General features: G+C 42.6%; 1 protein-coding gene across 4 annotated transcripts; it reads left to right on the top strand.

The window, feature by feature from the left end:
• Nucleotides 1-11: 11 nt before the first annotated feature.
• Nucleotides 12-15,087, top strand: meigo (Solute carrier family 35 member B1 homolog meigo). 4 transcript variants are annotated; one of them, XM_065426233.2, is made up of 9 exons: nucleotides 12-150; nucleotides 751-855; nucleotides 1,181-1,278; nucleotides 1,951-2,081; nucleotides 3,722-3,916; nucleotides 9,700-9,826; nucleotides 12,166-12,272; nucleotides 12,915-13,068; nucleotides 14,838-15,087. In XM_065426233.2, the coding sequence occupies exons 2-9, from the start codon at nucleotides 773-775 to the stop codon at nucleotides 14,885-14,887; spliced, it is 945 nt and encodes a 314-aa protein (XP_065282305.1). In that variant the 5' UTR covers nucleotides 12-150; nucleotides 751-772; the 3' UTR covers nucleotides 14,888-15,087. The 4 variants fall into 4 exon arrangements, with proteins under 4 accessions (XP_065282305.1, XP_065282302.1, XP_065282306.1 ...); XM_065426234.2 differs by lacking the exon at nucleotides 12-150 and adding an exon at nucleotides 456-689; XM_065426230.2 differs by lacking the exon at nucleotides 12-150 and having other exon boundaries at nucleotides 450-855.
• Nucleotides 15,088-15,154: the final 67 nt, after the last annotated feature.

The raw sequence follows: 15,154 nt of genomic DNA, 5'->3' as shown, positions 1-15,154 counted from the left end.
GCGAGGATGCGCGCAACACCTTGGTCATGTGGTAGCGAGGGCCGATCGGCAACACAGTAACATTTCTCAACCAGTGCTCGGTTGAATACAACTCATTGCAGTACAAACACCGACTCTCAACCTTGGAGGTCTCAGCGCACGAGTTTTAAGGTATTGAAGGATTGCGTTTCAACCGTGACTGATTCGAAGTTGTAGAGTAGCTCCGAAGTAGTTGCATGTCCCGGCTCTTTGCATGTACGAGGTCATTCAAATTGCGCGCCAGGACTTGTACGTCCTGTACGCGGCGCGTATTTTGCCGCTTTCAAGTAATCCTTTGCGGTGTAGTGCGACCGCCCAAACAGCTTTAGGGCACCAAAACGTAGAGCAAAATTATGTGCACGCGGCTGACGAACGGTTAATTAGCGATTATATTTGGACACGTTGCGTCGACGAATCGTGCAAGCGCACGTAGTGGACGCCGTGAACTTCGAAGGCGCCACCGACGGACGCCGTCAGCGAACGGCTTTTCCATTTGCAAGCTGCGGTCGGGGCGCATCGGTGCAACGCAAAGCTAGCCTGTTCGCCTGCGTTGATCTCAACGTGTGTAGATAGGTTCTTTTACTTTTGAATTTACCCGTTCTGTGGAAGTGGCGCCCTAGTAGCTAACAACCCCTTGATGAGCGTGCCTTCTAGCGCGATCGGAATTGAAGGTACCGCCAACGTAGCAGTGACGGTTGTGCGCGAGCAGACGAAATCGAACGTCTTTTTCAGAGGCGCATCGCTGTCACAACCGATGGGAAACCCCGTCAAGCTTTTCTTCTATGCTGGAGGCATTTTCTTGACATACTTCTACTACGGAGTGTTACACGAAGAAATGTGAGTCTCGATCTACACTGCTATCATCTTTTTTGCACGTGTCGTTTCAGTTCTTCGAGATGGCCATGTAGTACCATTCAACGCCGGCATATGCCACAGCGTAGCGGTCTATAATGCTTGTTCGTGCGTGTCATTGCTTTCGCCGTTGTAATGTGCTGGCTAACGCTACTTGCATCTTTTCTTTGCGCTTCGTTGATGTTCACTCGTGAGTGTGAGCGTGTGAACCACTGTGACATCGCGCAGCGCAGCCGTTGCCCTCGTCATTCATTCTCCGCGTGTTTCACTTCAAGTTATGTGCTTGCACTTTTTTTTTGCTCTATTGTAGAACGAGGACCAAGTATGGGCCCAACAAAGAAATGTTTGTTCATGCACAGTCGCTACTTTTGTTGTCCTGCATCATGAATGTTCTCTTTGCAAAACTGAGTAAGTCATCCTGTGGTTTGTTCAGCTTGCGTTTGTCAAATTTTAGCTTGTCACATGCGCATGGTTTTATGCCGAATGTAAAAGGAAATGATGCTGGCAGTTAACGCAGTGGGATAACTTCAAGAGCATGTGCATGCAATCTTGACACACACACACACACACACACACACACACACACACACACACACACACACACACACACACACACACACACACACACACACATATATATATATATATATATATATATATATATATATATATATATATATATATATTCAGTGGCCGTTGCCGCGCGGATGTTTTATTGCGGCGTACTAATTGTGTACCCTTGCTGTGTTAACGTGCTGAAGATCTAAGGGATCAAAAGGCCATGAATATATAAATGAAACACTCTTGCAACAGGAAGTAGGCAATGTTGATATGACAGCTGGTAACAAACATGTTACATGTTGACATAATTCTGATATTGCATATAGCGGTCAAATTTTGTTGCCACACACCAATGTGTTTTGTTTGCCTTCGTTTATATGTGCTTGCAGTTCGATCATGTACATGTCTGCCTGCATAAAGAATGAGAACTAAATATGATTTGCTACAAGCTTGTTCATTGTTATCTGTTGCTGCTGCCTGCATTATCTTGAACAAATGCATTTTTGTTTTCTGTTCCAGTGTTATCCACTTTCCTTAAGCAAGGAGTCGACACAACTAGGACATCCTATTATGTGATATCATCTTTCACTTACCTAGGTGCCATGCTTGCAAGCACAATCAGCTTGCAGTTTGTGAACTTTACCACACAGGTAAAGTGCTGAATTGAGGCTTGGTGTTAATTATGCTTTGTGAAACCATGGTTACTGTACTGCAGACTTTTGTGCTTGCTTATAGTTTATAATAAACAAGCAAGGTACTTGGTAGGGGTGCGCTGCTTTGATCACATGACTTGTGAAACCGCTGCAATGTGACTGAAAATATGATTAGCTTTGTAAAGCTCTAAGAAATTAGAAGTGTGATCTCTGTTGGTTTGGTAATCTAGAGAAACCTGGGTCAGTATCATGTAATCTGTTCCTGCATCATCCACCACTCGCAACAGGCTGACACGAGTGACAGCTTGTATGAAGCGCTGCTTGGATGACTGAAAAAGTAAGAAAAGGGAAAGGAAATTGGAATAGAGTCTTCACATTATTCCAGTCCTGATTCATTAAAGGTCAGCTTGTGTTGCAAACGTGTCAGTTATGTCAGACTGTGTTCAGTGGTACACAAGGAAATGACTTACCACAGCCTCCTGGTGTGTTTATCTAAATACTTTACTGTAGTTTACTGCTTTGCACTGCATAGATATATCTAAAGTTTTTTTTTCGAAGCATTGTTAGCATCAGTGTTAGTTTACTACTAAAAAAAAATCTTTTGTTTCACCTCTCGATTTGTGCATTTACAAATGGGTGCTCAGGGAGCTGCAGTAGCTAATGAATGCAGATCATGTAAAGTCCCATCTGGGGACCCTTGATGTTCAAACCAAATAAATAAAATGTGCAAGGATACAACACAAGAACAACTGTATAGTATGCAAAAATTTTCATGGAATTTGCAGTGCATGCACCTGAGGAGCGTCAACTTCAAAATGTCTTCAGTGATAAGGTAATGCAGATATTTTTGCCATTGTGCATATGACCACTAACAAGCTACTCTGCATAGGAAGGGTATTAAAAGATTCTAGAGTAGAGTGGAAAAAAAGGGGGGAAATCTTAATAAAATGTACGAGTGAATGTGGTAATGGTATTTACAGGTGACAAGATGGGCGAAAGTTTCAGGCCTTTTTGTAATGAACTTTGGTTGAAGCTTTCTGAGAAGGCAAATTTATGATTTCTGAGAGGTATTGCAACAATGAATCCAGGGCCTGCCCCTGTTTTGAAGGGCAGGGCATAAGGCCTAAGATAGCACGTAACTTTAGTGGAGTGTGACAAATCATGTCCATTTGTTGCTCAAGACAAAATCTCTCATCACAGTACATGAGGCATTCAAGTCATATGTGTTCCCATGTCTTAGTATAAAGTGCCCCAGTTATCACGGTAGGGATCAGTGGTACTCTCTGTGTGACACGGATGACGGTTCATGAATGCTACGTTCAGTTGGAATTGATGGTGTAATGTCTGACTGAAGAAGTAACCATAGAATCCGGGCCCAGACAATAGCGGAAGGTTACCGTGGTGAAGCAGCAGCAGACTTCAGATGGTGATCCTTTCTTCAGTGGCACATTTTTTTTGTTGTCATGTTCAATGCATTAGCATTTATAAAAAATGTTGTAATGACTGCTTTATACAACTGCCTTGTAATGTAAGAGCATAGTTGTTTCTCCTGTAGCCCATAAATACATGTACCATAGGTACTGCCAAATTTCTTCTTTCTTTAGTAATAGTCAGTCATGGCGGTTTGCTTTTTTCAGGTGGTTGGCAAGTCTTGTAAACCCATCCCAGTGATGGTTCTGGGTGTGCTAATTGGGGGCAAGCGGTATGCCATGTCCAAGTACCTGTCCATCCTGGTGGTAGTGCTGGGTGTGGCGCTGTTCATCTACAAGGATGGCAAGGCCTCAGCCAAGACATCCTCCCAAGGCTTTGTGGGAAAGGGAGAACTGCTGCTGGTGCGTAGTGTGGAGCCTCATTGCCCTTGGTGTCACTTAATGCAGTGGCTTTCAAGTGAGTGCTTCGTAGATGTGATGCTCGCTATATTGCCACACCATTCTATCACTAAAGTTGCTCATACCTTGTCTTACATTCTTGACAAGTTTATTCCTCTGAATTTTTAGAATGACAGCCCACAAGCAAATGTCATGAAACAAAACGCTGACAGCGCATAGCCTTTATGTTAAATCTTACCAAACTTATAAATATTAAATGTGTGAAACAGTAACGGAAACCTGAAAATGCCGTAATTTTTTTTGCCAAGGCTGTGTGCTACCTCCGGGCTTTGCCCACACAAGAGGCCGCGTTTCTACCCGGAATCTCGCTTTCGTGCATAGTGTTCACTGCCTGTGTTTCCCAGTAAACATTACGGTTACATAAGCTGCAGTTGCCGAGAAGCGTGAGAAGCAGTCGGGGATCTTTGAATGCTATCGCGTTCCACTCTTAAAGGCAAAGCTTAAACGTCCTCCAAATTGTTTTATTATTGGAAATGCTTCACTCTTTTATGGCTAGCTGATGACTCCAGATGGAGCAGTGTGTGCCCAGTGTATAATATCCCTAGCAAAAAAGTCTAATAGAAAAGCCAATGGCCTATCAGATTATCAAACATATTGGTGGTGGTGTTATAGGTGTATTTGCTGCATAAGTGCACTGGTACTATAGGCGTACTCCTAGTATTGGCATACTTATTGTTTAGGTGTATTGGTACAACTGCCCTGTTTGTCGTATAGGTGCATGCTTCAATTGGGTTGCTAGATCTGTACCTGCGTCTTTAGGCAACCACACACCACGCGCAGTAGTGTGATAGTGACATGTATTACATTGCATAGCTTAGAGTACCATATTCATACTTTGTGAGACAGCGTTCAGCTTATATGTGTTGTACAATAGCTACAAAAGAATCCCTTAGGCAAGCATAAAGATGACACTAAGGTCAAAATTATGCCGGACTGTGGGACAGCTAGATTATAATAACTTCTGGTGCAGGCTTGAAACAGCTTCGGATGTGTCTACAGTGACAGCAATAAATAAATAACAAAGTACGCCGGTGCTTTCAAACGCAGAGACTATCAGTAGCACACTTGGAGGTATCGCTGCTCTGTCAGGGCGCACCGTCTGTTTCTGTGAGCCACGTTGAGTCACATTAACATATTGTCTATCACAGCATCTACTATATCGGTACCCCAGGCTAACCTTCATAATGATAGATGAGGTAGTAAGCAAGTCCAGGGTGAAAACGATGGTCAGTCAGGTATGCATTTCGTGCTTTCGCAGGGAACATCATTGCAGTCGTTAGTCCTAGGCCATGCCAGCTCTAATTCGAGTTTGGCATGGCTGACCCTTCATGATGTGTTTGCTGTACAGGTGTCGAAGCGGTGCTTCTGTGCGATTATAGACTGCAGACAACAATCACAAATCAATGGAACAAATCTCTGTAAACGTTACAGTGAAAACACGGGGGGGGGGAAATTGGCAGACGATTACGCTTCTTGTTAATGCGATCTTTGAGCGCAGCTGCTGCCTTATTTCAACAGCAGGCAACTACATACAGAACACGCAGTGCTGAGCAGAAGTGGTTCTGTGTTTCGGATTGAGCAGCACACACCGCGATCTGCCGCTATCGAGCCAGCGCTCCGGCAGCGTGCCATCGCACCATCTTATAGTAGGTCACTGCCACGGAGAGGAGGGGGAGAGATTAGGAATTATTATTTAATGTTTCTTCTGAGATGGGATGAGGAAATGAGTGGAGAACAGGGGTATTGAGCAGAGGTCACACACTCATTCACTCACAGACAAGCCTCAATGTGGCCGCACAAGGTTGGAATTGGAAGTAGAAGTAAGGGAACGAAATGCCATAACTGTGTTTCGAGTCACCCCAACGGTACTGCGCCAGGTAATGGGAGGTATAGAGCAAGAGTGGAGGCGGGAGGACAGCCAGGTGCAAGCACTGCCAGAGGTGACAAATGCCACTGAGGAATGTGCCCCACAAACAGGGAAGCGAGAGACACAGCTGAGAGCTATACAATCATGTGACATGGAGACGGAGGAGTGGAGAGCCATGGATCAGGCGTGAGATGGCAAGGAGCGCCCGCCACCAGCATTGCGGCAGCACCACGACCGTGGGAGAAGGGACAGCGAGGGCGGAGTGGATGGTAGCGGTGAGAGTCACCACAACGCGCTGTGCAGAGGAAGGGGGCGAGAGGATAGGCAAGAACATGTGATGCAGCTTTGGAAGACAAGGGGAGAGCAAGAGTCACGCTGCACGCGAGAGATGGCAGCAGGAGCGCGCGCAGCTAGAGCAGCGCGCTGATGATAACCTTGGTTTCAGCAAGGCTGACAGCAAGGCCGACAGGGACACAAAACGGGAGAACAGGCGCCAAAGAGCTGTGCTCTAAAGCTTCAAAAGACTAACGAGCTAAAGTGACCACTGCCAGGGTTTGTTGACTGTGCGTTACCTGTCATGGCAATGAAGAGCTGATAAACACACAGTTTCATAGCCCTGTGTAAGTGTTCTGCAGCCTCGTTGCTACATTTATACAGCTTGCTGTATCAATCTGCGCTCCACCCTTGTGGGTAGACGGCACTTGGTGCATCACATTCGTTGTGTCCGAACTGTCGCTCACCAGAGTCAGTGGTGGAAAGCACTAGATAGTGTCTGTTAACACATCTCAGCAGGGTGTCGGAGCAAAATGTTTTTGTTCTGGTTTTAGTTTCATTGCACTGATAAACGTTCCAGTCTGGTTCTACTCCAGAACGAAAAAAAAAATAGTGATCCGTAACAGTTCATGACGGTTTTAATTTGCATGAAAGGAAGACACAAATTTGCATGCAAATTTGAAGCAAGTTAACGATAAAAGCATAGTATTTATTTTTATCAATAAGTGAAATTCACGAACATAAGTGAACTCTAAAGCTTTGGTAAAAAAGCATTGTGCCTGTACAACACGAAACGATAAGCTCTTCAGCTTTAAAACCCTGTGCTTTGCTACGCTGCCCATATTCTAGTGCACTGAGTGGCAGGTTTAGATTAGTGGAACGCTCGACAGGCTATTGCTCGTACTATCCCCGCCTGAGATACGCGCTAATGCTGAGGTTGCCTGACATCAGTTGTTTCTTATTGCTGAATTTCCCCAAGAACTGAAAACCGATAAAAAATGTTTCGTTTTCACTCAGGAATAAAATAATAAATAATGTTTGGTTACATTTTCGTTCCGGTGAAAAATACCGTTCGTACACTGCATTTCGGCCTGCGTTTACGAACTATTGTTCGACGCAGTGCGGCAACTGCCTTCTTCTGCTGTCAAGGGCAGCGATGCTGAGTGGTATATCTTATAGTGTAATGTTCTGGGCAATAAATGCATTAACTGTCCTGGACGCCTTGTTTTCCTGGGAGAGAGAACTCTATATGTATGGCAAGAGCCCGTCATGCCTTTAGACTCGATGCTCGAACCTGCAGTGGGTCTCTCTCCGCACGCTGTCGTGTCGTGTCGGGAAGCCCACTTTTGGGTCAATTTACCAACATAGCGCTGTGAGATGTAGTGAGCCCACAAGTTATCATACTTGAAATCAAAACAAGATTATATAGGCTGAGTGAAGTAGATGTTAGTAACATAACATGCAAGCTGAACACACAAAATTGAGTGGTGCAGCTGAATGCCTTAAGGGGAGACGCTTCTCGAACCAACTTTTTTTTTATTACTTGCACTAGAGGTTTCAAAATTCAGCCAACTATAGGATTTTCTATGCAGATTTCAAATATATCATTACATTTTGTGTAGCTGTTATAGTGTTTGCGTTATGCGATGCACAATGGCAAAATATAGTCATCTTTCTGGGCACTTTTTCATGTACTAAATATTTACAAAAAGAGCATTGTGCTGTAGCTTGCTTAGCTCTTTGTAGACCACTAAGTGCCGATATCTAGCGAAACGGCATGCACAATTACTAGAACTATGCAAAAAGATTAGATAATTTCAAGTAATTTTTTTCCTAGATTCCCTGAAATATAACCTTGTACTTTTGCAACTACTGCTGGGAGATATTGCAATTTCAAGTAGGTATCAGCACTGTACTTACCTTCAAGAGTATGTATGTTGAATTTCGTTAGTATAAGACAATTCTAAATGTACAAGGTTATTTTCATGTGATTGCGAAAAAATTTGTTGAAGTGTCCTAGTGTTTTTTTTCTTAGTTGCAGTAATTGTGACGCTGTTTAAATAGGTGTCAACATTTAGCGGTCTGCAGGAACTAAATAAGCTTCAGAACAAAGCTTTTTGTGAAAACTTATTACACAATAAAATGCCCACAAAATCACTCTATTTTGCCATGGTGTAGGACATAACAGCTATAGTGGCTACACAGAAACTAATCACATATTTGAAATCTGCTTATAATGCTCTATAAGTAGGTGGATTTTCAAATCTCTTGTACAAATATTTTAAAAATGTTTTTTCAAGGAGCATCTCCCCTTAAGGCTGCTTTACACGGCACGATTTTCACTTGCTGACATGGTGATTTCCATTGCTTCGTAACTGCCGCAATCATCACAGCTACCCACGACTGGGTTCCGCCAAGTTGGTCGCGGAGTTGTAGCACTAAGCGTGATTTTGGGCGGGCCGACAGCAAGCCCCGTTGAAATTGGGGTTTTCTGCTGAAATATATTTTAGAACATGTTGTGCCAGTGTCTCTGCAGCTGAGCACTAAGAAATCGTAAATGTAGAACGCTATTTATGACCACGAAGCATATTACTTATTCTATTTTTAAGTAAGTAGCAACATTCAAACGTATTACTGGTTTCCGTGTTGTGTTGTAACAATAGAGGCACGAATACATTAAGTGCTGGAGTCAACCTTGGGGGTTCCTCTGATGGAAATCACGGCGGCACTGATGCATGTGAAAGCTGGCAGCGAAAATCACTCCGTGACGTGCGTGGCAGCAACAAATATTTTTGCACCAGTCGCTGCATGTAAAGCAGTCTTTACGGTGAGCACCGTTATTAGGCTTGGCCTTGCCACATTCGTATCTTCTGCAAGTATTGTGAGCGCACATTTCGAAACAGATTGCTGGGGCTCCTTAATATCCAGGATGCTGAAATCCTATTGTCAATTATTTTTTGGAATATGACTCTCATTGTGGGTATTGGCTGGTTGGGCTGGTGGCAACAAACATTGTGGAACAACTTGTGTTGGGCACAATTTCAGTTGGCATGATTTTCATGTCCTCTGCTGGTTGAATGCATGGGTGGTCAAGTTAGTGGAAATGCCACAGCTTCTACTCATTCTCATTGCTACAGTAAGGCTTTGTGCTAGATTTTATGTCAAGTGAAATTGAAGGCATTGCAGGAGATCATACTGCCGAGGAAATGGCCCTTGAAGCATTGCGAGTAAAGTTCTTTTTTTGTAGTGCCGCTTATTTCTTCATCTGTTGCATGTCATGCTGCTTACTGGAGTTCAAATGAAAAAATGGCTTCAGAAAAAGTGCAGCACATCTGCCAATTTATGCCAATACCTGTTACTTATGTAACGGCAGAATACAAACTCTGATTTAACTCTTCCGATTGGTGCTTTTTGCAATATTCACCTCTCAATCACTGAATTCCAGGATGTTCTACATATATATCACAAACATCACTATTTATCTATGTATATATTTGGTAGGCACTTGTGTTAGAAATGTAGTAATCCACCTTGCACAATTGGTTTTCCTGCAACAGTGCGACCACTATCTTTTCTCTACTTGCAGCTTGTTTCACTGGCATTAGATGGCTTGACAGGAGCAGTGCAGGAACGCATGAAGTCAGAGCACCAGACAAAGTCGGGTCACATGATGGTCATGACCAACTTGTGGTCAGTTGTTTATCTTGTCATAGGTAAGTCTAGCTGCTCCCATCTTACTTACGAAAGTGATTGAATAATAGAACTTGCACACCCTTACTTTTCAGACTTGGGGTACCACTATGGTACATACATTGCAGGTTGTTTTATATGAAGGTTGTAGTACAATATGCACTCCCTTGAAATTCTGTGAGGCAATATGCATGGGAATAACGATACTTCAACACAAATTTTATATGCAAAACGGCATGCTTATCAATTTAATTTGAGTTGAATTTCTGACTGAGTGTAAATCTTGTTGCGCTATATATTGTGGCATGCATGATACAGCAGGTTAGTGACATTGTGAGTTTATGAAGAAATGCACAACTTCCCCGAGCAAGGTCTGTGCCCTTGATTGATTACTTTTAAGGTTACCTTTAACCTCTGCTACTTGGGGTTTCTGGCACAATGCCTTCACTCTAAAAAAAAAATGGTTGCACCCTTTGGGTTGTATTTTGTCCCTAAACAATGATCGTCATCTGTCTTGCCCACATTTGGTTTCTTTGCACGTTATCAGCTTGACACAGCATTCTTGACAGGAAAGTAGCGAGTGCTGAGTTTTCAAGAGAGGAAACGCGCAAGCAAGGCAGATGACGATTATTGTTTGGGGACAATATAAGCCTCAAAGGGTGTAAACTTTAGAGTGTTGTTGAAGTGGCAGGCATTTTGCTTGCTGGCAGAAATGTCCATCAACAAAGCCAATAAACTTTTGCTGTAAGTGATATTTGCGGACGTGGTTAATCCAGAATACAGCCCGTCATTGTCGTGCTGCCTCTATCTCTACAGTGTCATTGCGATGCTGAAGGCTGTGCTCTGCAAGGAAGCTTATGGATAGAAATTTCTCGCTGAAGAGCATAATGCACCAGTGTACTTAATCATGGACAGTTGGATCGCAAACAAGTTAGGGTTAACTTATAACGCGTTTTGTAATTTCTGCTATCTCCAGTACGTATAATGGCGGCATGATTTCCACTTGTGTGCCAAATGTATTGCCCATACGACCTTTGGTGACTGGATAAGTAGTGGTGTGAGATCGTGCCGTTCAGTTGTACTTGTAAAAGGTGTTCTTTGTAATTTCTTGTGCTTTTATTATTTGTCCACAATGGTACTGCCATTAAATAGTCTAAGCCATTGCTGTGAATTTGCAGAAGCAGACATATGTTAAGATGATAGTATCTCACTGCCAGGCACTATGTCGTAGTGTTAAGTTTCTGCAGTTTTCATCGAACCGCATCACAATTTCAATTGCGTTGTCTGGTGTTGCCCTTATTAGACACTGTAATTGAGTTCCACCAAATTGGCTGCATAACTGCATGGCCGTTGCAGCCATTGAAATCGCTTTCTCTTGGACAGTTAGGAAGCTTGATGTGGCATACAACGGGACAAGAGAAAGTCAAGTGATTGCTGCCATATAAACTTTAAATTATTACGTGACATTAATGAGAGCAGCATTCCGGGCAAGTTGGTAATCCATTACTGAAGTATTATTGCGTAACAAAAAAGACACGGACGTAAGAGAAAAAGAACACACACCAAGTGCAAACCATCCGAAAGTACTCGCGATGCAGACAATAAGCTGTGAGACGCCTTGCACTGCTCTGAAGTTGTACCGAAAAGGTACTGCCTGTAGAGTCGTGCCTGGTGGTTCGACTCGCACCGCAGGATCCTGCAAACTCTGGTGGAGTGTCCCGCTGAAGGAAGAAAGCCTCTGAACAGGGAAACCAAGTCTAGAGGAGTGATCTTCATATGTAGACAAAAGGACAGCGTCCGCGCTTTGCAAACGTTTGCGGCAATGAGGGATACAGTGGCACAGGGATCACAAAAAACATTTCGAAAAGGGCCTGTTGAACTAGAAATGAACTTAATGAGAAGAACATGAATACTTGAGTAATGGATTACCAACTTGCCCAGAATGCTGCTTTCATTAATGTTATGCAATAATTTAAAATTTATATGGCAGCTATCACTTGACTTTCTCTCCGAGGTTGCGGGATCGATCCTGGTCACAGTAGCTGCATGCCAGTGGGGGCGGAATGCAAACACACCCATGCACCATGCATTGGGTGCACTTTAAAGAACATCAGGTGGTCAAAATTAATCCAAAGCCCCGCACTACAGTATGCCTCATATTAAGATTGTGGCTTGGGATGTAAATTCCCCAGAATTAAATTAATTAAATTACCCATTCTAATAATATTTATGCTAGGAGGGAAAGCAACAAGACAGTTGACTAGGATGGTTCATATGGTGCTTTAATGTCATGCTGCAAAAATGATTTTCTGTTCGTGATAGAGGAGGTCGATTGTGTTTCCACACTCATTTCTAATTTCAGCTCAACTATTCACATGGGAGATCTTGGACTTCATACAGTTTATTCAAAGGTACCCAGCACTTCTTCCAAACGTACTGCTCTTTACCATCACAGGGGCACTAGGACAGGTGGGTGAAGTTTGATGTTGTGTCACAAAATATATAATTTGCATAAAGGTTATGCGTGTGAAGTAGTAGACCACCGAATGAACAACTATGTTTATATGAAGAAAGAAGGACAGGCATTCGCAGCTCTTTGCTAAGCATGTTGACATCGCACATCGTCAAGATTTGTGTAATAATTTGTCTCCACGTTTCATCTAGCGAAGGTGTTTCAATTTAAATTGTACACAGTTTCTTATATAAACAAACGCAGGACATGTTGCCAGTTCCACATTAATAGCGAGCTATTCATAGACAGACAGTAGACTGTCGTGAATTACTTATGGCACAAACGTAAGTTGGTCATCTTAGCACTTTTAAATAAAATATGAAGTGAATGATTTGTCTATACATAATTTCACTTCATTGCAGGACAGTCTTACCTGTCTTTTGTCTTAAAAAGGTAATTTACTAAATGGCAAATACCACGGAAGCCTGCTTTAAACAAAATGTGATGTCAAGTAATTCAACAGGTATGCTCGGCATCAGTGTAGCTTTTCATCTTGATCTTGATTTAGCTACCTGAGAGTATTAAAACATTTGCTGAAAGGCAGTTAGCTGTTTTAATGGTATGCCATGCTAATCAAAATGCCATGTTCTTGCTTTCAGACACTGATCTTCCGAACAGTGAGTGAATTTGGGCCACTGCCATGCTCAGTTGTGACGACGACGAGGAAGTTCTTTACAGTTCTCGGGTCTGTGATAATATTTAACAATCCTCTTGGTACACGGCAATGGATCGGTGTGGTGCTAGTTTTTTCAGGTATGTATTGAGTAGGCCAATTACTGGCCAAGTTCAAGCATGTCACTTATGCTTTACATTTTGAAGCAAAACACATGTGACCCTCTTCTCATACAACTGTTAATTTTTGTTCATGTACATTTACAATGCATACATTTTATTATCACCTCATGCTCTAAAAGCAAGCTATTATTTGTTTGTGGTAACCTGTGCTACAGTGAAGTTATTAAACAAGACCACAGCTCCCATTCGACATATACTGTGCTCACTTTGAATATGGCACAGCCCAGTCCCTCCCATTTTCTTGGGTATTTACGGGTATGTAACTAGCCTTAATTGAATGAGAACATGTAGACAAGCAGTGCTTTGGCTTTGATCAGTGCTGGCAGTGGTTTGGCAAGAGTTAATTTAAACCTCTATGATAAAAAGCATATTCGTATCATGCATGTTGAAATGAAAGAAAATGCAACTTTGACACTTTCGTTGGATTTTCCTACGAAGCATTTTGCTGATGCTTGTCATGTTGCAGGCAGCGTCAGGTTTAATTTGTAATCAACCCGGTCAGCTTGGTTGGTCCGTGAAGCTCTATCATGCGTAGCAACACTCGCCCTAGTTCTCTCGGTAGGATCCCGTGTGTCACTGAGCTCATATCACTGATGTACAACCCAGTCCCTCTAGCTGACACTTCCTGCTGAATTCCCTGCTCCATGCTATGCAATAATATTTGTCTCACGTGTTCACCGGAGCCGCATCTACAGATAGGCAACATTTTCTTGCTATGTTCAAAAAAGCGTTTCAGGTCTTCAACATAAGGGACCTTAATGAGCTCAGCTCGTCATGAGCAATCTCTACTTTTTGGCTTCTGATGAGCCCACCTCAGGATGGGTATTTTACCACTTCCCAAAGGGTTTCTTGTGGGCAGAGGTTGTTGGGCAGTGTTTTTTTCTTCTGTGACAGTGGTAGACATTCCATTGCCACTTCTTTTTCATTGAATTGGATTTTCCACACTGGTATTCCCAGTCATGTTTCTCAGTTTTAACCAAGTTATTGAAGCATATTGAGCAAAAAAATTGGCCATTATGGTAGCTTTTTTTTTTAGGAAAGAAAAAAATGCCCTGGAGGGGTTGACTAACTACTGCTCACACTCATGAGGATGCTGACGCCAAGCTCCCATTTACTCAGTGTACGTAATAGAAGTGGCATGATTGTTATTCTATGCCATGTAGTAATTACTGAACGATAGAATGACATGGCATTCGGCATGAACGACTGAGTTCATTGCTGCAAATTGGAAATGCCCATGCTACCCGAGGACAGGAATGCTAATATGTCTGAACGCAACAAATCAGTACATTGCCGGCTGTGGCAGGCCCACATCCACAGATGTTAACAAATTGTGCCACCTGTGCATTATAAACACCTTTGCAAGCTGCTAATTAGGTGACAGATTGTGACAGATCATCATATTTTTGTTCGCTGATACCTGCGTTCTTGAAACACTGGTGAACACTTAAATTGCGAGATGTTAGTGCTGTTCATACCTCATGTGAGCTACAGTTTGTTTTTGACACAATTATTTGGCACAGTTTAGTGTCACGGTCTAAAGAAAATTGAATAGTGTGATAACTCTCCCGCATTAATGACACGCTACATATAACCAATATTTGAGCTGAAGGAATGCTTGCTGAATACTTTGTGTGGTTTCTTGCAGTCATTGAAATTCTGGGTGTTATAAAGCTCCGAAGTGCTTTCGCATTTTTTCTGGAGTGAGTCTGCATTCTTTTTTTCAGGGCTGATGGCTGACGTCTACTTCAGCAAGACTAGTAAAGCAAAGAAGTAAATGTTACAAAAAGGCCACCACAGGAGTTGCTCATCAAGTGAACACCAAGGTCATAACATCTCATTAGAATTCAATGTTTGTAAATAAGAGCACACATATATTTAATCGGGGGAAGCGTTTTTTCTGGAAAGCAGTTTTGCATCTTCACAGCACGGTGTGTTATTTATGGTCTTAAAATAAAAAACTATTAAACAACCTTACCCTTTGTTTTTTAAACTCTGACAGAAGCATTATTAGACTACTTAATGTTCAGTTCATTGGAACAAA

This window comes from Dermacentor albipictus, chromosome 4 (genome assembly GCF_038994185.2).
Source record: "Dermacentor albipictus isolate Rhodes 1998 colony chromosome 4, USDA_Dalb.pri_finalv2, whole genome shotgun sequence".
Lineage (NCBI taxonomy): Eukaryota > Metazoa > Arthropoda > Arachnida > Ixodida > Ixodidae > Dermacentor > Dermacentor albipictus.
The sequence above is the reverse complement of the archived record's forward strand: the minus strand, read 5'-3'. Positions and strand labels throughout refer to the sequence as shown.